The 27,806-nt window shown below is 45.3% G+C and overlaps 1 protein-coding gene and 1 long non-coding RNA gene across 7 annotated transcripts in view; one reads left to right on the plus strand and one right to left on the minus strand.

The window, feature by feature from the left end:
• The window catches only part of LOC116071013, a 39,893-nt gene extending 12,092 nt beyond the window's left edge, over window positions 1-27,801 (minus strand). Inside the window, exons 1-4 of one of the 2 annotated variants that reach the window (XR_004110670.1) lie at window positions 27,635-27,801; window positions 25,981-26,193; window positions 22,180-22,381; window positions 21,306-21,491 (exon numbers count right to left, since the gene is read on the minus strand). This is a non-coding gene — a long non-coding RNA (uncharacterized LOC116071013). Of the gene's footprint in view, window positions 1-21,305; window positions 21,492-22,179; window positions 22,382-25,980; window positions 26,194-27,634 lie in introns of those variants that run through there. The other variant, XR_004110669.1, reaches the window with a different exon arrangement.
• The window catches only part of Tbc1d1 (TBC1 domain family member 1), a 199,481-nt gene that overhangs the window by 116,301 nt on the left and 55,374 nt on the right, over window positions 1-27,806 (plus strand). For 2 of the 5 annotated variants that reach the window (XM_031342384.1, XM_031342387.1), the window contains 8 exons: window positions 138-229; window positions 3,654-3,764; window positions 8,335-8,463; window positions 9,914-10,000; window positions 12,334-12,614; window positions 14,662-14,820; window positions 15,382-15,501; window positions 16,554-16,693. In XM_031342384.1, the coding sequence (XP_031198244.1) occupies window positions 138-229; window positions 3,654-3,764; window positions 8,335-8,463; window positions 9,914-10,000; window positions 12,334-12,614; window positions 14,662-14,820; window positions 15,382-15,501; window positions 16,554-16,693 (1,119 nt within the window). The remainder of the gene's footprint in view (window positions 1-137; window positions 230-3,653; window positions 3,765-8,334; window positions 8,464-9,913; window positions 10,001-12,333; window positions 12,615-14,661; window positions 14,821-15,381; window positions 15,502-16,553; window positions 16,694-27,806) is intronic. The other 3 variants (XM_031342386.1, XM_031342388.1, XM_031342385.1) reach the window with 2 other exon arrangements.

Here is a 27,806-nt window from a genome sequence, read left to right on the forward strand (position 1 = left end):
TTCACAGTGATGCTATTGTCTAATAGAAGGGTCCTGAAGAGGGTGGGTGAGACTGTGAAGGAAATGAGTTTGGGAGGTGGTAAATCCAACTCAGGACTCCCCCATAGACCCTTTGTCTTTTTCTCTCTTCTCAACAGGAATGAACTCCTCTAAAACCAAATTAGAACTCCAGAAGCACTTGACCACACTGACCAATCAGGAACAGGCAACGATATTCGAGGAAGTTCAGGTACAGTCCATTGTGGCATGGAGCAGGAAAGCACACCAGGCAGCATGCTTGTGGAGTGTCCTGTGGGTGGTGAGGACTCAGCGGGCGCCGCTCCCCAGGGGCATGAGCCAGGGTCCTGTTGCAAAAGTGGGCAGACAGGCAGTCCAGGAGGCAGAAGGAAGGCCACAAGCTCTCCTTAGCTCCTGGGAACCTCTGCCAGTCTCTTCCCACGAAGTCACAAGACATTTGTACATCGGTTTGAGCACAATTGTTCCTTCTACATTTTTTGTTGTCTGTTTTGAAAATATGTGTCATATGTTAGAGCCTTAAATTGAAACTCAAAAATCAAAACAGACTAAAACTACCACATATAGAGGCACACTCATGAGCTGCATACATTAAACCTGGAAGTCTGCGCTTACCATGCTTGGAGCTGCTGCATCTAGGTAAACCAGGCCACAAGTGTCAGCCTGCCTAAGGCCTGCTTGTCAGGAATGAGCTCAACACAGACTTCATGTCTACCAGAATTTGGAGCCATTTTTGTGGGGTTTTGGCACTTTTCAAAGTAGGTGAGTGCATTGGGACAAAGAGTTAGTATATCTGTGTATGTGTTCGTGTGTGTGTGTGTGTGTGTGTGTGTGTGTGTGTGTGTGTGTGTATGTGTGTGTGTGTGTCTGTTTGTCTGTCTGTGTGCCCACTAGTGCCTTGTCAAGTTCTCCCATTAGGGGCTGACTAAAGCAGACAAGCAGGTAGCCATGCATTTGTTCTCACCCTCTTGAGGAGGAGAGGATGAGAACGCTCAGCTTTTCTTTCTGTTCTTCACTAAAGTTCTCTAGTTCCCTCTTTCCATAGGCTTGGCATACATTTGTAGAAAGAATAGGAAGATGTTGTTGTTGTTTTCATTTTGCAGACGGCCTTGAGGGCTGTTTTCACAATTTTTATTTGCCTGTACTTTGCTTCTTAGCCTTAATGCATTGCAACTGAAGCCAAGGCCATCCATGTGAACCCATTTAGGGTAGGGTGCTACCTGGTTACTGGGGAGCACCTCCCTGGCAGGCACTGAAGACACACTTCCCTTTCTTAATGGTTTTCACTTTCATGTAGACAGCACCATGCAGCTTTCCCTGAGCAGAGGGGCGATGCCTCAGGAAGGCAATGCTCAAAACCCTCCTGCAGATGGGCTGCTAGATTTCCTCCTGCAGGAGCCAGTCGTCTAGTGCACCCCTCTCTCCTCTGTGCGCAGAGACATTGGAAAAAAGCAGATAATAAAAGTGCACTGGAAAATGCAATTTGGTGTTGTCCACAGCTCTAGATTTTTGATGGCTCTGAAGAACAGAAGTAGTCATGTTCACTGGCTGAGAAAATCCAGCTCATTCTTTACCTCCTCTGCAAATGTGGGCTCTTTTTGAGTAATACGAATCTGATCTTCTCTGACAGCATGTTGTTGGTCTTCCTGAATGGCTTTCATGGTTTTTCTAAAATATTTTATAGTCTCCATCACTAATCAGTAATGGGTGGCTATCCCTACTAACATATTTGAAAATTCACATAGATCAAAAAGGTCATAAAAAAATGTGATGTAGTCTTTCCTGGAAGGTAATTTATTTCTGAAAAACTCTCCCCAAAGGCCAATTATTACAATGCCAATGTAATTACTATTAACAATGATACATACTATTTTCTCAGTAATGATGCATATCATACTCAGTGTTTCTTGAGGAGAAAGCTTAAATAATACCTAGGCAAAGGGTACTGGAGATGATGGCGGCTGACCTTGAGCCCTCAGAGTACTCCATAGCAGACGGGCTCTGGGGTGTTAGCCTGTCCTCTCCTGAAAGACCTCAGGACACCTGCCACACAACTACCGTCTTATTTACAAGCTGCTTGATGGGATGTTTCAGACATGAGCAGAGGTCACCTGTGGCAGTAACACCACAGATTTTAGGGTGATGACACATCCCTGATTTTTTTGAACACAGTGTTGAATGAACATCTCCATACTTCACAATGATTCTGAAGAAGTATTTATTTCTTGACTTTGGGTGACACCACAGATAATGCATTTCTGTTGCACTGCAGTCATTGCCTGGGAGTGGTTAATGAGGTCTCTGGGTGGAGGGAGGGGCCTCCTGGGTCCAGTGGGAGGCACCTGCCCTACTCCCCCATGCCTGCTTGTGACTTCATTTTCTGGTAGTTTGAAATTTTGTCCCCCTTTCTCTGTATCTGTGTCTTTGGTATGTGTAACAAGAGCACTCAGAGTTCCACTGCGTAGTTCAGACTTAGGTCAAATGGCTGGCAGCAAGTGCCTTTATCTGCTGAGGCATCTTATCAACCTTTAAAACTTGCCATTCCACATGACCTTTTCTGAAGGAAGTCTGGATTAAGGTTTCCTTTGTCATAATGCTCGAGGCTCTAAGGATAACACCACTGTTCCTTAGCTAGCTGGGGAGACTTTTGCCAAGAATGGCCCTGACACACACTCTGCTGCCTGTGTAGCTGCTCCCCTGCTCACTCCTGACCTGTTCAAGGGCAGGCTACCGCCCAGAGTTAGAGAGGAGTGCTGGGCAGTGCTGCTGGCAGGCCAGGGAGTGGCTCTCTGTCTCTCTGGGGTGATCTGGGCAATTAGGTTTATTTCCATGCACAGAAAGGAATGTGTTGAATTAGATGACTTCTAGAAATACCCTGTGTCTGATAATTCAAATGCAAAGATTTGGAAGCTGGAGGAGAGAGACCACAGGATTTTGTGAGTCATTATCATTAGTTGAGGAGAAGCTGGATAAAATGAGTCGGTAACTAAAACCTGCATGTTCTTATTTGTAAAACAGTGTGTCTAGCCACTGTAGCAAATTAAAAGTCCTTATGAATTTAAAGAAAGAATGCTAAAGGAGGGGAGAGAAGGCAGAAAGGGAGGGAGAGAGACAAAGAGGAGAGAGGAGGGCGTGGGAGGATCACTGAGAACTTGGTATTCAGGTTTTCATCCAAGTGTCTGCTTCACAGGGATACCACAGTGTGCCACATGATGGGCACGGTCACCACGTGACATCGTGACCCTGGGTCCAACTGCCTGGTTCCTTTCTAGATCCCTAACCTTAAGAGCTTATAAATGTGTAATCATTTTGACTCTGGGTATTTACATAGATTTTGTTTTATCTCTTTTTAAAAGCTGTTTATTTATTGACTATTTTGACCGCCACTATTTGATGTTAAAATTTTTATCTTGGGTAAAAGAACATCAAAGATGACTCCTAAATCTGGCCCAGTGGCTCTGCCCACTGGTCTTTTAAAGAATTGCCTCCTCTCGTAGGGTGACCAGTGCCCCCTAGTGAGATCATTGAGGAACAGCATGAGTTACTGGGTGGAAGCCGTTAGCACCCTGCCTGAGCAGTTTTGTTGACAATTAAAAAGAAATGTAATGTTTATGTTTCTGATTTTTTTCCCCCAAAAGAAATTGAGACCAAGAAACGAGCAGCGAGAGAATGAATTAATTATTTCTTTTCTGAGGTGCTTATATGAAGAGAAGCAAAAGGAGCACAGCCACACTGGGGAGCCAAAGCAGGTGAGCGCCTTTCCACCCTGCAGCTTCTTATGGGGCTACTTACACTCAGAATCGAGAGACTCGGGGATGGGCGGAAACTTTCTCCAGAGGCTTCATTTTCATTGTTGCACGTCTGGAGAAAATGAGGGACTGTTGGTTGTGTTTAAAGATGGTGAGACGTAGCCGGGCAGTGGTGGGGCACGCCTTTAATCCCAGCATTTGGGAAGCAGAGGCAGGCGGATTTTTGAGTTCGAGGCCAGCCAGGGCTACACAGAGAAACCCTGTCTCGAAAATCCAAAAAAAAAAAAAAAAAAAAAAAAAAAAAAAAAAAAAAAAAAAAAGATGGTGAGACGTGTTTCTGAGCCACAGCACGTGGTCTTTGTTGCTTTTGTCCCTTGAACTGAAATGACATTATTTCACAGAAGACGTAGAGTCTTTGACTAGTGAAGAAATGTTTTTAATGTGTACTAGCAGTAGGAATTAGGCCATACTCAAAGAGCATTCTGTACTCATCATTTGGCAGAAGTGTAAGAATGCTGCTGATGTCCTGGAAAGGCATTCTCTTGTGTGCCAATGCGAAGGCTGTGAACTGGAATCATCTCAGAGAGAAACTTGAGGATACCTACTGTCGCTGTAGTTGCTTAGTCCCTGTGACCCAGCAGCGGTGTCCCCGTTATGTCCCTTGCAAAACCTTTTATGTGAGTCCTTCAGGAGCTGTGCACAAGAGCGTTCACTGCAGCCTCCTTCCTAAGTGCTGGGAAATGGAGTAAATACTTAATAGCAAGACCAGGAATAGGTTTGTTATCCAATGCATTCAGACTGTACTCTGGCTGAAGGGAGTGAACCAGAAGCATTTGTGAGTATGGATAAATATTTAAAACAATATTGGAAGAAGAAAGAAAATTGCAGGAAGACTTGTGTGGTGTGGTATGGCAGTGTGTATGTGTGTGTTTGTGTGTGTGTGTGTATCCTAGCTGGTTTTGTGTGTCAGCTTGACACAGGTTGGAGTTATCACAGAGAAAGGAGCTTCAGTTGTGGAAGTGTCTCCATGAGATCCAGCTGTGGGGCATTTTCTCAATTAGTGATTAAGTGGGGAGGGGCCCTTGCAGGTGGTGCCATTCCTGGGCTGGTAGTCTTGGGGTCTATAAGAGAGCAAGCTGAGCAAGCCAGGGGAAGCAAGCCAGTAAGGAACATTGATCCATGGCCCCTGCATCAGCTTTTGCATCAGCTCTTGCATCAGCTCCTGCTTCCTGACCTGCTTGAGTTCCAGTCCTGACTGACTTTGGTGATCAACAGCAATGTGGAAGTAAGCTGAATAAACCCTTTCCTCCTCAACTTGCTTCTTGTTCATGATGTTTGTGCAGGAATAGAAACCCTAAGACAAATTGGTACCGGAATAGTGGGGTATTCCTGTGCCAACCTGACCATGTTTTGGAGAGGACTGTGGAAGGACTTTGGAACTTTGGGCTAGAAGATCCATTCAGTGTTAAGAGCTCTGTGGGATGTGGTATGGGAGCTTGGAAGATACTGTTGAGAACAGTGCAGAAGATGGAGGCCTGGCTTGTGAAATTTAGAGAGATTAAAGACTCTTATCAGGGCCGTTGCTATTTTGATTGTGAAGATTCTGTGGTTTTGTTTAGCTGGGGCTGAAGTATCAGCTGTGATTAACAAGATACCAGAACTACTAAAACAAAACCTTTGTACTACTGGTACAATTGGTGCTGGCTAGCTGGAGCTAAGAAATTAGTGATGATTAAGAAGAAACTGACATCATTGAGATGAAATCTTCTGGGAGGTGTTTTCTGACAGCAAAAAGGCTGTGTTCCAGAGATAGCCAAGGTTGTACCTTGTGCTGTGGCTAGACTTGGTAATATGTAAGAGTCACCCAAGTGGTACTGGTTTTGAAGGCATGAAGGGGTCATGAAGAACACCTGAGGCTTGGCATTGTGAGAGGCCATGGAAGGCCATTAGTGAAGGTGCAGCCTCAGTTGTAATTGATGGCCCAGGACTGAAGGGGTCAAGCAAAGGAGTTGAAGCTTAGCACTATGAAGAGAGCCTATGAGAGGCTATTGCTGAAGCCTAGTTCATGCAGAAGACAGCAGTGTTTTGGAGATGCCAGTACCATCAAGAACAAGCAGCAGTAGAGTACAGGCATCTGGAGCCTAGAAGACAAGGTGTGTACTACAAAGGGCAGGGCTAGAGAAGTGACCCAAGTCCTTGGAGGAGCCCAGACATTGGACAGTTGGAGACTGATTTTGCTTTTGATTGGGACTGTGCCCTGATATTTTTCCCTCTTGAAGGAAGGAAGTATTTTGGTGGAACCCACAGTTAAGAGACTTTTAATTGTAAAAAGACTTTGGATTTTAAAAGAGATTTGATGTTTTAAAGGGATTGAAATTTTAGTGTGTAAGAATTTGCAAAGACCGTGGGACTTTTAAAGTTATTTAGATCTTGGGGATGAATAAGAAAGTAAGGGTTGAGGCTTAATAGTGATGTGTTTGTGTGTTACGCTGACAAGGGGTCAGTTGTACTGGCTGGTTTTGTGTGTCAACTTGACAAAGGCTGGGGTTATCACAGAGAAGGGAGCTTCAGTTGGGGAAGTGCCTCCATGAGATCCAGCTGTGGGGCATTTTCTCAATTAGTGATCAAGGGGGTAGGGCCCCTTGTGGGTGGTGCTATCCCTGGGCTGGTAGTCTTGGGGTCTATAAGAGAGCAGGCTGAGCAAGCCAGTAAGAAACATTGCTCCATGGCCCCTGCATCAGCTCCTGCTTCCTGACCTGCTTGAGTTCCAGTCCTGACTGACTTTGGTGATCAACAGCAATGTGGAAGTGTAAGCTGAATAAACCCTTTCCTCCCCAACTTGCTTCTTGGTCATGATGTTTGTGCAGGAATAGAAACCCTGACTAAGACAGTATGTGTTATTTAAATCGAGATTTCACATATGAGAGAAAAAGTGACTTTTAAGTCTGGCTTATTTTAGTTAACATGATTATCTCTAATTCCATCCATTTCCTTTTGGATGTCATAATTTTGTTCATTTATATGACTGAATAAAACTCTTGTCTGTGTGCACCACAGTTGCTTTATCCATTCACTGTTGATGAGCATCTAAGCTGATTCTGTTTCTTGCTAATTTGACTAGTGCTGCAGTAAACATGGATGTGAATGTGTCTCTGTGTATGCTGGCTTAGAATCCTGTGAGTATGTAGCCAAGAGTGGCCTTCCTGGGCCACGAGGTAGTTCTCTTTATAGAGTTTTGAAGAATCTTCATACTGGCTTTCTAGTGGCCACACTAATTCCTATTCCCATGACCAGTGGCATCTATCCTTCAGGTGTTTATTCACATGTGAGGCAGCATGTGTTTTATGAATGGATGTAAGTAAAAATACAAAATATGAGTTGATATAATAAGCACCAAATTCAGGAGAATGCTTGATACGGTGGGCGGTACTGGCAGTCAGGAGATTCCCACTAAGGGCAGAAGCCAGGACGTAGGTAGCAGTCATGATAAGTGACAGATATGAGTAGACAGACACTGCGCTCAGAGTGTTGGGCTGAGTATTCATTCATTTAAAAGTCACAGCATACCTGGGAAGACAGTTCAGTCTACAGGTGGGGAAACTCAGAGGGGCGTCAGGGAATACAGTGGCTGGGCCACACAGCTGGGGACCTGCTCCTCTCATTCCTCAACATCTGGCAGTGCTAACTTGGCCAGACTTAAGTATGGCAAAAGTATTTGTGTTAGTCTCTCTACTTTCTGAGTGCTTGACTACTGCAAAGAGTGTGCTGGTATTTAGAGGGATCGAGAATTTGTTTCCTTGTCTTGTCCTGACAAAACTACCATCTAGCAGAAAAAAAAACAAAAAAAAACAAAAAAACAAAACAACAACAACAAAAAAAAAACAGTCAAGAGAAGGTCCACGTAAGCATTGTAGTGCTCAGGTTTGGAGTGTAAGATTTTGGAAACGTACTTCCTTGCTAACAGGTAGCATTACATTTAGTGGCCGTCGATTCCACTGTGCTCTGGCTGAATGTTACGCATAGCTGAGAAAAAGAAGCTTGGTTTCATGAGAGAAAGAACTAAGAGGGAGAGGAAAAAAAGATTATAAAAAGATTTAGGAAGGATGGATTCAGTTGATAAATTTAATTTTTAACTTAGTCTCTCAAATGCCTCCATAGGTAAGATATTGCTTTATTTTAAAAGATTGGCAGCGTAGGTTTTGTCCCAGATCCCATGTTCAGTGCTTGCCATATTCGCACCTGTTGTACTCTCGTAGCACAGTGATCTGATTAGATAATGGTACTCCCAGCTTACTGGGAAGAAATCGAGGCTCAGAGAAAATGGAAATTTGCAGTTAGGACATCGCAGGTTTCTGATTCAGTAGCCTGACCGAGCTAGCTGATTAGATTTGAGCATATTTTCTCATTTTATGTGGGATAGCAGATTATGTACTAAACTTGCAGGCATGTTGCTAAGGAGCACACGGGAGCCCAGGCTTTCAAGAGGATGGTTCCCATAGGTTGTTCCTTCATGTGCACCAAAGGGTAGAAACTCCAGCTGACTTAACTTTTCATTGTTTTTCTTTTCTAGACACTGCAGGTGGCAGCAGAGAATATTGGGAGTGAACTGCCACCCAGTGCTAGCCGGTTCAGGTTAGATTCACTGAAGAACAGAGCAAAAAGATCCTTAACAGAGTCCCTGGAGAGCATTCTGTCCAGGGTAAGTAGCATCCTTTCTTCTCACTTAAGTTGAATCATTTTTAAGCAGAGTCTAAGATTCAGCTCTACTTTATGTTCCATCAGACTTAAAGCAATAATTATCTAGGTGTTATTTATTTTTAGCATTTATTTATTTAGTGCCACTCTACATAGTATACCCTGACTTCATACTCCCAATCCGAGCCTAAGGCTCCCAAGTGCTGGGAACTTACACCCTTTTTTGTTTATCCCATGGGATTCCCCGTTCCCAAGAGTGTTATTGTTTATACAGTTCCTATAAAGAACATGGATTATGAATGCCAGATGTAGGTCCCATCTTTCCTGGTGTCTCTAAGGACAACTTCAAAAACTATCCTATTGCTAGGCAGTGGTGGCATACACCTTTAATCCTAGCACTTGAGAGGCAGAGACAGGAGGATTTCTGAGTTTGAGGCCAGCCTGGTCTACAGAGTGAGTTCCAGGACAGCCAGGGCTACACAGAGAAACCCTGTCTCGAAAAAACCTATCCTGTCAGCTCCTTTGTTGAGTATTTGGAACTTCCTAGAAGCAGATTCATGAAATATTTGACCCATGGGCCAAATCCTATGAGCCTCTTTGCTTTTGTAAATAAAACTTACTTTATTTACACAGTATCATTCAGTTACGTGTTATCTAAGGCTACGTTTGTACAGAATTGAATACTTGTCACAGAGGCCACAGATTCCAGATAGCTTGGTGTCATTTACAGATGGTAAGATGTTTGAGATATTTGCGTTCAAGACCAAAAAGTTGCCAATCTAGGGGTCTCTAGGAAGATGGAGGTACACTGAGCATCACCTGGGAGTTCCTTAGGAAAGCATCTCCCTAGCCCATGAGTGTGAACAGCCTTATGTCACTTCTAACAAATCAAAACTTGATTTTCTGTTAAACACTTGCATCTCTAGAGCTTGCACTATTTTGTTATAGCTCTTCCAGATGTTAGGGCATATTCCCTCTGAAACATAAACTTTGGTCAGTTAAAGATGACTTCGTCCAATGGTATTACTGAGATTTTTTCAAAACATTCTTTAAGATAATTCAAAACAGCCCAATTATAAAACCAAGACTGAAAGGGCTTGCCTTTGGGAGTTCCCAGAGGGATGTAGGTCGGTTGAGTGATATCCAGGTGGCCAGTTAATGATCGCCCATGACTCAGGAAGGAGCTATGGAGTATGCTTTGGGGATCATGATAGATGTATTGGGGCCTTCTTCCTGTCTGTCATCTCCAGCAAATGACTGATCCATGGGGCTCTGTGGATCATCTAGGTAGGTATGATCCTTAAAATGATGACAGGATTGTGCTGGTTAATGCAGGGTTGTGCAGAGCTGTGCTTGTCAGTGAGTTCATTTTCTGGGCTTACTTGACAAGGCCAGGCTGCTTCCAGGTGATGACGACTTTGGGGTTGTATGTCAACTGCCTTTTATTTTTATAGGGTAATAAAGCCAGGGGCCTGCAGGACCATTCCGCCAGTGTGGATCTGGACAGCTCCACTTCTAGTACACTAAGTAACACCAGCAAAGTAAGCATATTTCTCTTTCAGTGATACTCTGAAGATGCAGCCAACAGGCCTGCCCATCTTGAATCTACACAGCTATCAGGACAAAAAAGCCCGTGTTCCTCTAGTCATAAAATACCTAGTGTTTCCAGACTTCTCTACGAGTGGAGGGCGAGCCATGTGAAAAGTTCTAAATAAAAAGGCAAATAACTGTTCCTATAAACAGAGAATCAAGATCATATTTTTAGACAGATGAAGCCTAATCGGTAACAACCATGGGCTTTTTATCCAAAGTAGATTTTGCAATAATAAAAGATTGAGAGAGCTTCAAAGGTGGGAGGGGGGTTGTGGATTCAGGGAATTGTGCAGCGTAAATCCCTGAGACTGTGTCCTGTAGCCGACCCCATGACTGTGAGAAAACATGATTGTTTTGTTTAAATAAGCAGCCAAGCCTTACCCCTGCGGTCTGCCGCAGAGCACAGGTATGATGAGTTGCCTGACAGTCTTCTGTGGTGACACACCTGCTGTATCCCCTTGCTTTCTATCTTGTTCCAGAGGCATTTACACATGACTGAACCTGTTTATTTAACCCCATGGCTGCCAAGAAGTAAACTTGGTATTGGTGTTCAGGAGGCAGCCGTCCTCCATATTGTCAGCATGTTCTGATGTAAGAATGAGGAAGCTTGTGAGCTCTAGCCCTTCACAGAACTCTGTCATAGACTTGGAGTTTTCAAAGGCTTCAAATCCTAGCCAACAGTTTGAAAGACATTTAACATTTGACATAGTTTGACCCTCCCACACAAAATGAAAATGAGTTAAAATGAAATCACTCTCTGCATAATGGACTGCATACACTGTTATTTCTGCTCATTTATTTTTAAAATGCTCCTGGCAAGCCACTAGATTGATATTACTACCCTACCGGTGTGTGTAGTATGTGGTTTGAGACTCATTCCTTTAGATGAGCATGACTTAGACTTTAAGCTACGTCTGTGCTTCACTTGTTCTGGGTGGGATCTAAACGCTGACTCCTCTAAGCAGCGGGTGATATTGCTGTTCCTGCTGGTCTTGTAGACCGGCCTTATGCAGTAAGACCTGGAAGTCTACATGTGGCTTTCTAAGTTCAGACACAGCAGGCCACATCATCATCCAGCCTCCACAGGACACTGATTGTACCTCACTGTTCAAGTGTACAGATGTCGTGTGCTGCTGGTTACCTATTGTAAAAAGATGGCTGGGTCTATAGGTGAGAAAGGACAGTTGAACAAGTAAAGCCCACATGAGGGGAGAGTGTGACGAGAGCTGCAGACAACAGATACTGACGGCTTGGACCTCAGAGGAATGAGGGAATGGGTGTAGTTTGGTAGTAGAAAGCTTAGAGAAGGGAAGGGTACTGATGCTATGAATTAAGTCTTGTGGAAGGCCTGGAAGTTATGCGGAGGAAGTAGCCAGGGAGAAGGATTCCAGATAGCTTGGTGTCAATTATGAAGTTTGTAAGACTCCATCTTTTGTTTTTATGTGTCCCCCAATCCCCTTTTCTGGTCTTATACCTAGCTCATGCTGACCTTGATGGCTCAGAACTCCTGATCATCTGGCCTCTGCTTCCTAGGAGCAGAAATTATGGGCATGACCACCTAAGTTGGCTTGTTAGGATTCTTGATAAATGTCCGAGCTTAGAGTAAGGAGGGAGTACTTAATGAAACTTTAGCTTATTTCTGTAGCATTAGTTGGAATACAAACCACTTTAAAGTTGTCTTGTCTTGTTTAATTAAAGAAATGGTGTGTGAATTTTCACTGTACTCTTACAGAGGAGGACAGTGAAATGCAGTTGGAAGTTAAATGATTTCCCCTGAATTATGATAAGTCACTGACTTGTTTCTACTGCAGGCAGAATATAGGGTATAGTTTTAGCATCAAGACTGCCAAGTTAAATCTCAACATTAGATCAGAGTCAGAAAGAGCCTTGAGCTGTGGGTAAACAGCCATGAACATACTTGGCAAAGATCAAGAAGTTGGTTAAGTGGTGGGAACTCCATACAGGACCATACTTCTTACAAGCCTGTGAAAAGCCTGTTCTCTGGAGTGAGCAATCTGGTCATGGTGTTTGAGCAGTCAGTGTTGCAGCTTGTGAACTTCATTATTATATTTGGAACCTCCCCCATCTCTGCAGGAAGCAAGAACCTATCTCTGAGAAGCAGGTGCTGTGTAACAGCCTTAATAAATACCCTTATGTCTTTGTAGCCTCTAGATGACATTCTAGTCAGACAGTCCTACGAATGTAATGTTTCTGTGTGCTTAGAGTGCCAGTCCCCCCATTCCCCTGTCACATATCTAATCTGCTGTCTGTCTGCTGTTAGGAGCTGTCCATGGGTGACAAGGAGGCCTTCCCCATCTCTGAAAGCTCCTTCAAGCTCCTTGGCTCCTCAGATGACCTGTCCAGTGACTCAGAGAGCCACATTGCAGAAGAGTCTGCTCTGTTGTCACCCCAGCAGGCATTCAGGAGGAGAGCCAACACCCTGAGTCATTTCCCAGTAGAGTGCCCTGCACCTCCAGAACCTGCCCAGAGCTCTCCAGGGGTCTCTCAACGGAAACTCATGCGGTATCACTCTGTGAGCACAGAGACGCCTCATGAACGCAAGTAAGAGCTGCTTAAAGTGTCAGATTTATTATATATGCTGAGTATACTTTTGGGGCAAAAGAATAACCAGAGCCAGGTTTGACCTTTGGCTTCAAAAAATAAAACTTGAAGCAGTGTCAAGTTCTTCTTGGCTCCCTCAGGAAGTGTGTAGAGGTAGGTGCAAACATTGCTAGCAAGCAGGTAGACAGGAGCAAAAATGGCCCTTATGTGTGTCAGTCGGTCCTTAATGCATTCGATGTCATCTTTGGAACTTGTCTGCTGGACTTGGGGAAGGTGGCATGTGGGTATGAGTGGAGGAGTTTCCTCCTTGGAATACCTAGATCTGGGCTGTGGTGGGATAGGGACACCATGTCCATACAAGCAGGGTGGGAAAGCTATGCTGTGGGTGTCACCCTGGCTGTCTTCTTGGTCTGAGTGAGACCTAGGCATACCTGATGACTGGCTCAGTATGATGGAATCAGAGTTGACGGCTTTCTGAAATCTGTCACCATGGGAATTCTAGATTCAACGTTCAGTTCACTCCTTGTCTTAGGTAGGGTTTCTATTGCTGTGATGAAACACCATGACCAAAGGCAAGTTGGGGTGGAAATGGGTACTTTGCTTACACTTCCACATCATAGTCCATTATTGAAGACAAGTTGGGGGCTGAACTTGGAGGCAGGAGCTGATGCAGAGGCAGAGGCTTGTTGGCTGGCTCCTCATAGCTTGCTCAGCCTGCTTTCTTATAGAACCCAGAGCCATCAGCCCAGGGATGACACCATCCACAATAAGCTAGGCTCTCCCTCATCAGTCACTAATTAAGAAAACGCCCTTCAGGCTTGCCTATAGCCAGATCTTATGTAGGCATTTTCTCAGCTGAGGCTCCTTTCTCTTTGATGACTGTAGCTGGGTCAAGTTGAAATAAAACCAGCCAGCACACTGCACTTAAGAATTGGTCTCAGCCTGGCGTGGTGGTGCACGCCTTTAATCCCAGCACTTGGGAGGCAGAGGCAGGTGGATTTCTGAGTTCGAGGCCAGCCTGATCTACAGAGTGAGTTTCAGGATAGCCAGAGCTACACAGAGAAACCCTGTCTCGGGAAAAAAAAAATTGGGCTCAAACAGTTAAACCTTCCCAGCTATAGAGAAGCATAAGCAATGTAGTGGCAAAAACTTTCCCTGTATTTTTCTAGGTCTGTTAGTGACTGACCCCAAGTGCTAGAGACTGACTGGGCCCCAAGTTATCCTTTAAAATATGTTTAAAAATGAGGCCATACCCATATATGTCTGGCTGGTGACAGCAGAAGCTGGGGACATGTATGCCCATGTGACTGGTACCAGGTGCAGCCATTTGAATCAGTGCAGTGGTTGGTGTTTGATATGTGGAGGGAAGGTATGACATGCACTCATAATCCTGAGCCACGTAGAGCTGTCAGCTTTGTTTTCCTAGGCTGCTTGTTGGGAATCATCCTTGAGTCTTTGGAGTTGGGCAGGGTGACTGATGGCAGGACTTCCTCCAGGATCTGTTAACAAGTCGGATGTTTCTGAGACAAGCTCCCCACTTTCCCACACCCTGTGAGCACACTGTCCTCCGCATCGTGCCTGTGTGCCCACCCTTTCTCTGGCACTTTTAGTGCCAGTCCTCAGGTGGAAGGACCGAGTGCTGAGAGTCGCCGCTTTTCCTCTTTCCCCGAGAGAGTGGCTGTGTCATGGGCTGTGATGGACCAGCCTTGGGAGGGTGGGGACATGCCCACCTTTTGCATATTTATTTTGCTTTTTCTCTTGTGAACTTTCCTCCTCAGTCTATAGGAAACAGGACTTTGAAATCCAGGGCAAGATGTCCTGAAGGGAAATGTGGCTTTTAAATTGTGGGTTATTTTCTAAAATTTTATCCGTCATTTCCTAGCAAGGGAATAGAGCAGAAAGTATTACTGGAAGCATAAGACCAGTCAAGGACCTGACAGTGTTCACCCGTGACAGCGGTCCCCGACTGGTTCCTGTAGACACTCCGTCCTCCCTCTGCAGTGTGCTCCTGTGCCCTCTAATCCCACTTTCTCTGATTGCTGTTTAGTGTGGACCATCTTCCTGGGGGCGAGTCTCAGTGCTGCCCAGGGCAGCCTTCAGCTCCGCCTCCACCTCGTCTTAACCCCTCTGCCTCCTCACCAAACTTTTTTAAGTACCTAAAACACAATTCCAGTGGAGAACAAAGTGGGAATGCTGTGCCAAAAAGGTGAGCACACTCGCATGGCAAGTTCAGTGTCACCTGTCTGTCTGCCAGGCATCCACACTGAGTCAGCTCAGCCGCATGGGGGCTGTCCCTGCAGGAAGCCCTGACACGCTTGTGTGGGGGGGCTTTTTGTATTATTTGGATTTGCTCTTTTCAGCTGTCCTTTGAATTGACTTTATTTTACTCCTAGTTTTCTTTAAGCTGTTGTGAAGAAGCTCAGTGGTGAATTGTTTTAACTCGTAACTTTCACATCCCTTGACCTTTATGGGAGCATACGCATGCGCACAGGCTAACAGCCGTGTTTGTATACACTGTAATTTGTACCATGTCAGAAAGCTTCTGATTAATGTAGATAAGGGTGTCATGTAGAGGGTAGTGATTTTTTTTTTTAAATTTAATTTATTGACTGAAAATAAGTCATTTTCAGTCACAAAATATTTTACATGTCTTATCTGCTTTACTTCTTAGCATCTCAGTGAAGAGCTTTCCTTTTGAAACTTAGAGTGTTTACTTTGTGTGTTTATATTTCTTTATCCTAAACTCTTTTTTTAACCAAACTCTTAGTGTCTCCTACCGTAATGCCCTGCGGAAAAAACTCCATTCTTCCTCCTCTGTGCCAAACTTTCTAAAATTTCTGGCTCCTGTAGATGAAAATAACACCTGTGACTTTAAGAACACGAACAGGTAGGGCTCCATTTAAATCTGTCAGGTCTGGATGTGCTGAGTGCTGGGTTGTTTGATAGATGGGGCATTTCTGCTGCTTTCCTGCCATCTGGAACACTAGCTAAGCCCGTTGTGTAGCCTTCTTAAGCCATTTCTCCTCATCCATGCCCTTCGTAAAGCAGGCAGCCACCTTGCGGTTTTGCATAGGGCTGCTTTGCTGACGTTGTTGCCCTCAGAGGAGTAGAGTCTATAGTTCTGTGGGGCTGTTGAAGGGCAGTAACCTGTGCCTGTCCTCACGAGGTCAGTGATCCAGTCTGCCAGGTGTGATGATTGCCACACTGTGGTGTATACTGAGTGTGAATTGCAAGGGCCTGCTCAAACTCTGTTGTGAGTGGAAAGAAAATTAATGAGATATTTATATATTAACAATTATACTTTGTTTTATAGTTTTAAAGCTAAAGGTTTAAAGTAGGCAATATCAGTAGTGGTTGTATCATAAGTTCCTGGATGGTTCTCTAAGTAAATTAGAGCTGCTTTTCTGTGTGCATGAATGGGGGAAGAAGGGAGGGGGGTAGATGGTGAGGTGTGTAGGTGTGATCTGGGTATGGGTGAATGGTGTCGAGGCATGGTATGCTGTGGGTGGGTTGTGCTCTGTCTGTATGTATGTGTGTGAGAGAGAGGTGGGGGTAAAGGGAGGGAAAGAGATTTGTAGCAGTCATGGAGATACAGGCTGGGGCTAAGGAAAACAATCCTACATGCTGGCTAGTATGGATTGTGGTTCTGGTGCCAGTGCCCCGGCTAGGTAGTTTTCTCTTTTGAAGTAGCACCCACAGAAAGGCTCAATTGGAAGCTGCGGTCTATGGAGCATACTTGTTAAATATCTTTTATGATAGCAGTGATACAGGGCATGTGACATGTGAACTTGTTCTTTTCACAGTGCCCTTTATTGACCCACTGTGACTCTGATTTAGTTTCTGTGGCTATCAAGCCATCTGTTGATGGAAAGCTAAGTCAGCTGAACTATAACTCTGACTCCCCTCCCCCACTCATGATCTGCCATCTTGCCATTTTAGGGACTTTGAATCCAAAGCAAACCACCTGGGTGACGCAGATGGGACCCCCGTGAAGACCCGGCGGCATTCCTGGAGACAGCAGATATTCCTCCGAGTGGCCACTCCACAGAAGGCCTGTGATTCCCCAAGCAGATATGAAGGTAAGGCCACCCGGGAAGGTTCAGCCCTCGTGAACACCACAGAGGTTGTGGATGTCCTGCTATTGGGAGGGAAGTAGAGACTGGGCTACTTGGCTGGAGTGTCACAGGCAGTCTCTGAGATGAAATTAGGGAAGGACAAAAAGTCACTTAGGACCTTGCTCAGCAGTAGCAGCACGACAGCACTTCATCGTCTCAGACTAGGGTGAGGGAGACCCTGGAGCCCTTATTCCGGCTCTGCTACTCCCCAGAAAGAACCTTAAGCTGGATGAACTCTCTAAAATTCTCATCGTAGCCTAGGCTTGTGACTTTTGCCCCACCTGGCTAAGGGAGGGAGCATAATGCTATTTAGAAACATTCTCTAGGTATCTGCGTGGTGTTGAGACAGTCTCACTTTGTGGCCCTGGCTGCCTGTGACTCTAAAGACCAGGCTGGCTTTGAACTCGGAGATATCCACCTTGCCTCTCTTTCCCAAGAGCTGGGATTAAAGGTGTGTCCCAGCGCTCCTGCACGTATTTAAAATTCATAATATGAAAAAGAAAATCATAAAGTGCGGGTAGTAAACAACTCGGTGGTTCCTTAGACAAGCTCAGACACTCCATGATTGTCCATTTCTACATTTACGCTCCACACTCCATTAGTCCAATCTTGAGCTACACTGAGAGGGAAGCCTTGCTGCTTCCTTAAGTAAAAGAACAAGGCAGGACCATCTCAACCCTTCCTTGCTCCTAACACAAGCCTGCAGTCATTTTAAAAGCATGGCGTTTGCTGTTCAGTAATGGTACTTACTGCAAGAGCAGTGGTGTAGTCTGTGAGCTAAAGGTTCTGATATTATGTCTGAGCCAAATCCTGGGGGACAAAATTCATAAAGTAAAGGAGAGCTAGAACATGAGCAGTGAGATAATGGTGAAGCGGTTAGACTGGACAAATACCTTCATTAGAAACCTATCTAAGGAAGGGTTACATTAGAAAACTGTACTTAGAAATTCACCGTCTAAGAAAACTAGGAAACCTCTTCAAATGTGTCTGTCTCCCACATGTCTGTGAGTAGAACCAGGGCCTTGCACACATCAGGCAGATCCTCCGCCACTGAGCTGCGCTCCTGTGGGCCCCACCTCCCCTTTTGAGTTCAGCAATGACTAGTTGGAATTTTGTAAGACTGAGTTTAAATTAGCAAAGTCTGAGAGGGCTGGTGATGCTTCTGAGCCTACCAAGGGTTGGTCCCTACATCTCAGATGGTTAAATTCAATGTGGCACTCACCACATGGAAGCAAAGCTGCGTGATAAATAGGAAACCAGGTTTTATTCAACTGTGACGAGACAGCTCTTTCCACAACGAAGCAAACATAGGTGGTGAAATGAGATGCTAAAAGCTGCTTGGTGGCTTAAATATAAAGTCCAGGGCTTACTGATGCTCCACATGGTGGTGGCTGCTTACCATTGCTGTCTCTGAAATCCAGGAAAGCCACTGGCTCTCTGGGTGAGGAATCGTGGCATTGAACATTTGAAAGGCCCATACTTGGTAAAGTATTCACTCCGCCCCGGGTGGCATTGCAAGAGTGCTAGTAAATCAGCACATAGCCGAGCTGGGTTGGGTGTGTTCAGGAATTCATTCGAGGGCATGGCTGAGGGCACCCAGACACACTGGCTTCTCGGAGTAGAGGACAGAGAAGCTCTACCCTTCGAATTAAGCCTCTGATTTTTCAGAGCCTCACTATTGTTCCTACCACAGACAAGTGTGGTGGTGCACTTGTCCCTGGGCAAAGCTGGGCACACACTTGTGGTTTTGTCCATTCATGCATGGATCAGAGAATGGATTCACCAGCTTTAGTGAGATTGGGGTCCTTTGGTGATCTGGTTGGAAGGTGGATTGTTGAGGTGGGACCAATTGCATCCCAAGCTCTCCCTCCATTTCTGAAAGGCTTTCTTTCCCACTGACACTGATGTGAATAGCCTATGTTGAGTAGTTAGGGCTTGGAGTATGCAGCCACAGAGGGTATGATCTGGGTCTTCCAGGCTTAGCGAGTCTCTCTGTGAGACTGCTCTGGGCCTCTGCAATCTACACTCAGGAGCCTCCAAGGTCCAAGAGCCCTCTGATAATCTCGGTTCTCAGTGACTTTCTTTCTTTTCTTTCTTTCTTTTTTTTTTTTTTTTTGTGGTGCCAGGAATGAAGACAGGACCTCCTGCCTGCTGGGCCACTGAGCTGCCAGTGACCTTTTATGAGAACAATGCGTGTGTAAGGAAGCAGGGTGCAGTGGGGGAGACTGATACAGAGTAAGAGGGTGAGCGTGGACCTGGGGAAGCAGCTGTCTGCTCTCATCCACTACAGGCTGGCTTCGCCTCGTGCTCTGCTCCAAGGACGCACTGTCTACACAAGTCTGTTTCCCTTGTCAAGGGCTCTCACCTAATCGTCAGGACAACGTAGGATGCTGGAGACCAGCTCTTAGCTAGATAGTCTGTGCTGCATGTCCTTACTTTATTTTCGCAGTGTACCATACAAAAGAGAACTCTTTTGTCGTTATGAAGTAATTTTTAGGCAGCTCTCCACTTGGAACAGAGAGAATCTTTTTGTTCTGTTCGTGCCAGGGAACAGTTTTAGTCTTCATCTAGTTCTTTTCATTTAAGTATTTCATATCACAGTGTGCATTTCACCAACAATAGATGCCTTCAGATTTTGACATGTCTTGAAAAGGGGTAGGAAACTCTTTTTGGCATAAATAAGAATGATTTATTGACTTGAAACCCATTGTGTGAGTATATAATCTAGTAAAGCCAAGGTTGAGAGGGTTTTTTCTTTTGTTTTGTTTTATTTTTTGTTTTTTTTGTTTGTTTGTTTTTTGGCTTGTGAGTGTAGCTGGGTCAGCCTGCCCTACTTAAAGCATGAAGAACTTTAGGTTAGATAACACATGGTCCAAGATGTAAGCAGTTAAGGCCAAACTAAAGCATGGAAGGGATCTTCAGTGTGACTTCTGTGTTATTGCGCAAAAGATACGACGCACTTAAGTGACTGATTTGTTTTCAAGAACTTACGTACCCTGGGGAGATTTTAATGGCTAACATGAGTGAAATAATGCAAACACCGTATCCATCTCTGCAGTCATTTTCTCTCCATCAGGGGAGTGTCTTTCACTGGGCATCACAGCCATCTGTGGAATTTGTTGTTGAGACTGGGTCAGCCCAGGCTGACCATGAACTCACCGTGTAGCTGATGCTGCCCTTGAACTCTTGATTCTCCCTCCACTTCTGGGTGTTGGGATGCCACAGGTGTGTCACCGTGCCTGTTTTTTGTTGGTGGTAGTAGTGGGTGGTGGCTTGTCTTTCCGGCTTTTGTTTTGTTTTTTACTGTAGTGCCGAGGTTGGACTAAGGACGGCATGCCTGCGGGGCAAGGACTCTACCAGCTGAACTTTATCCCTGGTCTTCCTGGGGAGATTCTTAAGTACCCAAGCTGGACCTGTCCTCCCACTCATTCCCCAGTCAAGGTCAGACATACATGGGTTCTTTTCCTTTCAGAAGCTCTGGAGGATTGGGATTGCTGCCACATCAAGGCCAGGCAACTTCGGGTGACTGGACACCCCGTCACCACTTGGTGGCAGTGTTTCTCCCTGGTCTTGGTGGCTCTGCTCTCCTATCCCCAAGAAAGAACCTACTTCCTTCCCCTGTGTTGTGTTTGTCTGCCCACTGCGACCTATTTGAGTAGGGAGTTGCGATTTCTGTAGGGCTTTATGGGGAAGAGTCTCCCTTTCTCCAGGACTTCCTGGCAAAGGCAAAAGCAGATAGTGTCCAGTTGACAGGTGTGATTATCTTTTTAATGACTCCTCTTTGAGATGGGGTTTGGCTCTGTAGCGCTTACTGGGTTTCCAGGCTTGTGCTACCTCCCCTGGCAAGATTGGTTTTTGTTCCATTTTCTTTAACTTTGCTTTTCTGTGGTAAGTAAAGACCTGTCTTGAGGTAGAGTTTTTCAGGCCAAGGATCTGATTGTTCATGTGAAGTTTTTTATTGGTTTTTTGGGTTTGGTTTTATTTTGTGTGTATGTGTTGTCCTTGGCATATCATGCCAGAAGCCACTGTGGCTGGCCTTGGCTGGCTGCTCCTGTGCTTGTTAACACTGCTAAGCTAACCCTATCAGCTTTTCCTGATGTGCCTCTAGAATTCAAACAGCAAGTTCTTCCACTTTATGAAGTGACCTGAAAACACCATCACCCTGACCACTTCTGCTTGCTAGCAAGACTCGGGAACTAGAGTTGAGGCTTCCATACTGCATAGTAGGAGCTGGCTGTCCTGGGAGCCAGGTGACCATGGCTTGATTGCAGCACCCAGCTGGCAGGGACTTCCTCCTTAGGGTCAAGTGACTGCTCTGAGCATGCATGTGTGCCCCCAGGACAAAGTCCAAAGTGGAAAGTTTTGATTTGTCATTCTTATTTTTAATTTCGAGGCAAGGACAGGGTCTCACAAAGTCCATGCTGGCCTTGAACTCTGGGTAGCTAAGGCTGGCCTTGAACTCCCAATCCTGTGAGCACTGGAATCACAGATGTGCTTTTCTTATCTAGCTTAATTTGTTACCATTAAAGGTTTCTGTAAGCTATTGAAACGTTTGAAATATGACAGTGGTGAGAAGTTTACAGTGTTTTCTTGGGTTTCTCAGTTTAATGAAATCTGTGGACTTAGTGAAGGCTGAGTATGTGCAGCAGGGTGCACAGAGGCTCCATGTCCTGCAGATACTGACTGCCCTTGGGTGAATGTCGGCTGATATTTCATACTGCACCAGCCAGCTGGCCTCCAAAGCTGTATACCCTCCAGCCTCCTTTGGAAAAAAAGTTTGTTTAATTTTACTTAAAAAGCAACTCTATTGAGATATAGTTTGTATACTGCACAAATCACCCATTTAAAGCCCACAATTGAGTATTGCTGTCTTCAGAGATATAGTCACAGTACTACTGAGCAGCCATCACTACAGTGCAAGTTAAAAATCCTTAAATCACTAGAAAAAGAATTTTCTAAGCATCACTTCACAGTCCATTAATTCCACCCCTTGCTGACAGGCAATCACTAATCTACCCAGTCTCTGCAGATTGGCTTATCATGGACACTTCCTGTAAATGCATCTTCAGAATCTGTGGCCCTCTCTACTGGCTCCTCCCACTTCTCATGATGTTCTCTAAGTCTTCTGTCCTGTTAGTGCCTTCTCTGATGGAGACTGATGCTCCAGCCTATAGCCGTGTTACATTCTGCTTAACATCTCGCAGTCAGAAGACATGTGGGTTGTTCCCACCTCTTGGCTGTTAGGAACAGTGCTGTTCTGAGCTTTGATAGAAAAGGGGTTTGTGACGACCATTAAGAAAGGGAGTTAGGACTAGGGATGTGACACAGCGGTAGAGGTTTGCCTAGAATACATGAGATTCTGGGTGTGATCCCAGCCCTGCAGAAATAAACGATTTTACTTGTGAGTCGGTGCAGAAGCCCTTCCCATGGTGAGAGCCTGCACTGCTGACCTGCTAGGGCAGTCCTGCCAAGCGAGAGCTGGAGGAAGGGGTATTGGCACTTCTCGCTGCAGTTCTCCATGTGGCCTGGCCTTGTTTGTTTTGCTTTCACTTCAGCCTGACTCTTCTGGGTACTGGTACTGTCCCCATGAGCTCATGGGAAGCCTGATCTCCAAAGAGCTTTCCTTGGGGCTCCCACAGCTTGCCTTCACCCCTGGGAACAAGCCAGAGGATCATGGGTTAGTGGCATCTGCAAAGTACCTCATCTTTTTTGACTATCCTTAATCTTTGCACACCCCAGAATGCTTTGGGGGAGTTGTAGAAAACATAGGCTATTGGGCATCACCCCAAAGTTCTGGAGAGTAAATTATTTGGGGAGGAGCTGAAGCCCAAGTGAAAGTGGAAAGCCCAAGTGGAAAGGGCCCATTATCTTCTGGTCTAAACTCGGCTTCCAAAAGTTGTAAGTGAACCGTAAGATAGCATCAGAATGAAAAACCCATATATCCTATAGCAGATGGGGTGCCATTGCATACCGTTTTCTCTGCATAAAATTCATTGAGTACTAGCAGTAGCCATTGTAATTGTCCCCAGTGTGTCTTAGCATTTAGTGTCTCTGCTTTTCACATACTAAATTCCTGGGTGTCATTACTTATCTTTAAAAAGACGGTGGGCAGCTTGAACAACATACCCGTGGCTCCCTCTGTTCTGACTAGTTAATGCAGCTGAGTTCCAGTCAATTCTGATTAACATTAAATTCAATTTCTATTTGCACAGATGAACTGGTCACAGTTTTAGGAATACATACCCGAGAGTTTTGACTGGTTGCTCACTTCAGCTAGTCCCTGAGCAGAGAGAGGCTACATCCCAGTAAAAGTATACTCCTTGACTTAGAAGTTTTACAGACTTACCTGATAATTCTCTAATAAAGCACACATTTTAGGCATTACCAGGAACCCCAAAACTCTGGGGGCAGGGATTAGAATCTGATAGTTTCTGTTCTTTACATTTAAAGGAAGGAATGTTTGTCTCTCAGAGGTGACATTGCAGCATTTGCCCCTGTGCATGGGCCGGTGGCTCAAGGGTTACAGCTCTTGGCACATGGAGCAAGCTTTTGCTTTTGTAAAAATCCTGAGACAAAGCCAAGAGATGCACTATGCTGTTGTCTAAAGGGGCTTTTCCAAGTGAATTCGTGGTTAACGCTTTCATACAAGTGAAAATATTTGCAGTCTTAAGTCCTAAAAGATTTTAAACATCTTTTACCAAAGCAAGAGCACTGTAATTATTACGGTCTTGCATAATTCTGAATATGATTGGTAGTGGCAAACGATAACATTTTATAGTTGAAAGAATACTGAATTTCCCACAAAGTACTGAGAACAGGTTCATGTCCTGTCAGTGTAGGCTGTTTTACCTGGATAAACAGCCGTGTCTGGGCTCAACCAGTTGCAGTTCTGTCTTCCCCAGTTACCAAGAGAAAGTTTTTCCTTTCTCTACTAGTGCCAGCCTTTTCTCTTGCCAAGGCTTGAGTTTAGGGTTGTGGTGGGGTAAAATAGAAGCATTTGGCTTTCTCAGCTCCGTGAGAGTTCCATGGGGCCTTGGATTTAGATGGGAAGGCACGGCAGGGGGAGGGGGGATTCCTCCCTTCTTAAAGTCATGTTCATTATTATCAATGCTTGCAAAGAAAGAAAGGTTAGAGCCCACCATTAAAGCAAGCATGCAGCACACTGAAGAAGTCTCTGCAACTCTCCCTAACTCTGTAATCCCAGTACACCTGGTGTCTGTCCCCACGAAAAGGAAGCTGCATATACCTAGCCCTTGTGTTCTTCCAGTATATGACTAGCTCAGTGGATTTCCTTTATTCTGTAGGGTCCCTCCTTTCATCCTGGTGCTCAGTTTGCTTTGTCCTGCTGGTCTTTCATTTCCAGCCTCAAATTTGAGATCCTTTAGAGATTGAGCCAGTGCACAGTGATGGAACCACAGAGGGACTCATTTGTCTTCTGTGAGAAGTATGGCCAAGAGGAGTGTGATGGCTATTCCTGGTTGTCAGCTTGACTATATCTGGAATGAACCACAATCCAGAATTGGAGGGCTCAGCTGTGATCCAGATCTTGAGGCTGGAAGACACAAGTTCTCACCTGGATCTTGGCATGGAGATCTTGAGGCATAGTGGCTTTGAAAAGTTTAGCCCCAAGCAAGGTAGTACACGCCTTTAATCCCAGGAAACTAAGGCAAGGTGATATCTTGAGTTCAAGGTCAGCCTGCGACAAAACAAGTTCCAGGTCCAAGCATGGTGGCACACACCTTTAATCTGGGCCACACCTTTTGCTGAAGACCTACATAAGGACATTGGAAGAAGGAAGATTCGCTCTTGCATTTACTTGCCAGCACCTTGTTGGGAACTACTACAGAAGACCAGCTCAAACAACTAGCCTCGTGGGACTGAATAACTACTAGATTCTTGGACTTCCCCTCCACAGCTGCCCATTGTTGGGTTAGTTGGATGACAAACTGTAAGTTACAAATAATCCCCTTAATATCCCCTTAGTCTTATCCATAAGCTCTGTGACTCTAGAGAACCCTAATACAAGGAGCAACGCTCAGCTCTTTGTCCCTGTAATGTTACCAGTGTACCTGGCCTGGTCTCTGGTCACCCTTTCCCTGCTTCTCACCTGTTTCCTACCATGTCCAAGCCAAACAAAGGAGGAACCACCAAGGAGGCGAGCTGTGCCGCCCAATTGTAAGCCTTTATATCCAGAGAGTAAAATCCTCCCTCAAATGCCTAGTGCGCTCCCCCTTGCATCTCATTGTCTGAAACCTTGTCACCTAGCCTCCAGTGACCAGGGAAGCTGGGAGGTTTTGTTTTTGCCTGAGTTACTGGACTGCTGCCTTGTGTGGGAGTAGCAATGGCATAGGGCTTGAGGACTGTAGCACTCACTGCCTGTGTGGATGTCTATTTATTGCTTCCTGAATGCTGGGCTGTACGTTTAGGCAGCCATGGTTTTACACAGGTGATTTCTCTTGCCTGCGGGTGATTTCTTTTGCCCATAATGCGCTTCTTGCTTATTTTCTCTCCTCGGCAGGCAATCCATCACACTTTAACACTGGCAGATTTCCCTGCATCCTTTCAGGTTACCTCAGTACCAACATTTCCCCCTTTCCTCATGGGACATAGTCGGCCTCTCCGCTCCTAATGTTCCTAACCAACTTCTGATTGTCCCTGTGGGCGGGCTTGCTTTCTTACCTCTGGCTTATTTGTGGTAACCCATGACACTGGTACAGCCATTAAAATGTAAGAATAAACTAACCACATTTAAAAGCAACAAAAATTTAGCTCTTCATGGTAATATCATTTTAGGTACTCAGAGGCCTCAAGTGAGCTCACAAAGTATTCAGGAGAACAGGTTTAGAATATGCCCCCACACCCAGTTCTATAGTGTCATCCAGCCATCTCTTCCCCCCCCTTCCCTGCCTACCCCCCTCTACCAGGAACTACCTAAGGAGATTTCTCATTGTACTGCTTGCCACTCAGAATTACTGATGTAAGCTGCAGAGCCCAAGTGTGTGTGTTCTCTACTCGCTGACGTGGTCGCCTGTAGGCAGAGTCAATGTTGCCCAGACTTCTCCCCAAAAATCCCATTGCTGAGATATGTGATAGATATCAAGTGTACCGCTTTCAAGGAATCCTAAAAGCAGGTGAAGATGTTGAAAGTCATCTGTTCAACTTCCTTATGGATGAAGAAGCTGAGGCTTATGGGAACAGAACCTATGGGTCACCAGGCTTTTTGGTGGTAGAGTCTTCTCTCCAGTTCTTACCTCTGTGTGGCTGAGACCAAGCAGTTTGTCTTCCCTGAGCCTCTTCCTGTCTCACTCATTTCCAGAAAGTTGTTCTCAGCTTCTTAGCCATCTCCTGTGCTCACTGTGTAGCTGCGCCCAAGAGTACTCAGGAAACAATGGAGCCCATATTCTTCAGTGACTATTGAATTGTAAGATCAGCAGGTGACTCCAGCTGGCTCACCTGTGTTGATCCTGGGAACCAAAATTGGGTCCTCTGTAAGAGCAGCACATGCTTTTAACAACCACCAAGCCATTTCTCCAGCCCCATGAAACTATAGACACTGATGGCAAGCAAGGTGGAAAGGTCCTTTTTGTACTTAAATTCTTGTCATCAATACCCTGAGACTATAGATTGTAATAAGTTCTTTTTGATAGCCTGGAATTTTTTTCATGTTTAAACAAAACAAGAACATTCTTAATTTAGTGCCTCATTTTGTGTATGAGAAGACAGACTGAGACCCACAGCCCCAGTGTTTACAGGAGCCTTCACTTGCCCTTTACTTAAAAGAGTCCAGGTCAGTGTTCTGTGGGGACCATTTACAGAGCAGCCTAATCAGAAACTTGGAGATGGGCTAGCATGGGCTAGTGGTGCTGCCTTGCTTGTCACCTCTCAGCTCCATGCCTGGTCCCTGTCTCTGTTCCATGTTCTGTAAGATGTGTTACAGTCACTGTGGAGCTGTGAGGGGCAGCATTGCACAGTGCATCATAGCTCAGGCCTCCCACACAAGGCAGAAGTGGGAGTCTTCAGAAAACAATGGGGAACTTTCCACACACATCCTCAAGGAGATCCTGAGCTCTGGACTGCTGTGATGTCAAGTACCAAAGGGACTGCCCTTTGGGAGGCCGCCTGATTGAAGATGTCTTCCTCATCCCCAGCTGCTTTCCTCTCACACCCTCGGTCCCTTCCCAGCTGTGCTGTCTCAGGTGTTTCAGGGGGGATCTGTAGGCTCTTTTCTACTGCCCCGTTCTAGACTGTAGCCTTTGTTTTCTTGGTATGTCACGTGGCAAAGCAAAGCAAAACTCCAAGCCTGATGTGAGAGGGCACTCCCATAGTCTCAGGAGGCTGAGGCAGGAGGATCAGAGAGATTTAAGGGCAGACTGTACATTGCAAGACTTGTTTACAAGAAGAAAACTAAAAAGTAAAACTCCACTCTGGTTACTAACACTCACTGTGATAATAATTCTGCTGTTGGCTTCTGGCTATTTGAGTGAAAATGAGTGACCTTGTGGAAACTTGCTCAGCTGGAGAGTCAGGGTAGTGCACTGGTACTGATTTATATTTTTTTCCAAGATGATTTTTGTTGTGTAAAACACATGCTTACACCTCAAAGTGGTTAAGATGGTAAGTTTTTGGTTATGAGTTTTCCTCTTGTAAAACTGAAACCCTTAAAGCCATTAGCACCCCCCCTTCCCGTCTCCCCAGCCCACACTACCCTTTGCTCTACTCTCCATGTCTATGAATGCAGCTGCTTTAGATGCTTCCTGTGAAATCGGGCAGCATTTGTCTTCTTGTTTCAAGTTAAGTAGTTTCCTCTTGCTAGCTCATGGCAAGTTTTCCCTTTCAAGGTTAAATTATACCTGTTGAGTTTGTGTGCCACACGTGACTTTGCTTACTTATATTGACTGGACTTACCGGTACCCATCTCTTAGCTGTTGTGAGTAACACTGCTGTGAACCTGAGTGCAAATACCAGAAGTGGGCACCTGATCATGCGGCCCTTGTATTTTTAATATGCCATACTCTCTTCACAGCATCGGTGCCTTCCTTCACACACATACATATCCCCCCTTCCCCCTCCCCCTCTC

The sequence above is a fragment of the Mastomys coucha genome, unplaced genomic scaffold (genome assembly GCF_008632895.1).
Source record: "Mastomys coucha isolate ucsf_1 unplaced genomic scaffold, UCSF_Mcou_1 pScaffold22, whole genome shotgun sequence".
In the NCBI taxonomy this organism is placed as follows: domain Eukaryota; kingdom Metazoa; phylum Chordata; class Mammalia; order Rodentia; family Muridae; genus Mastomys; species Mastomys coucha.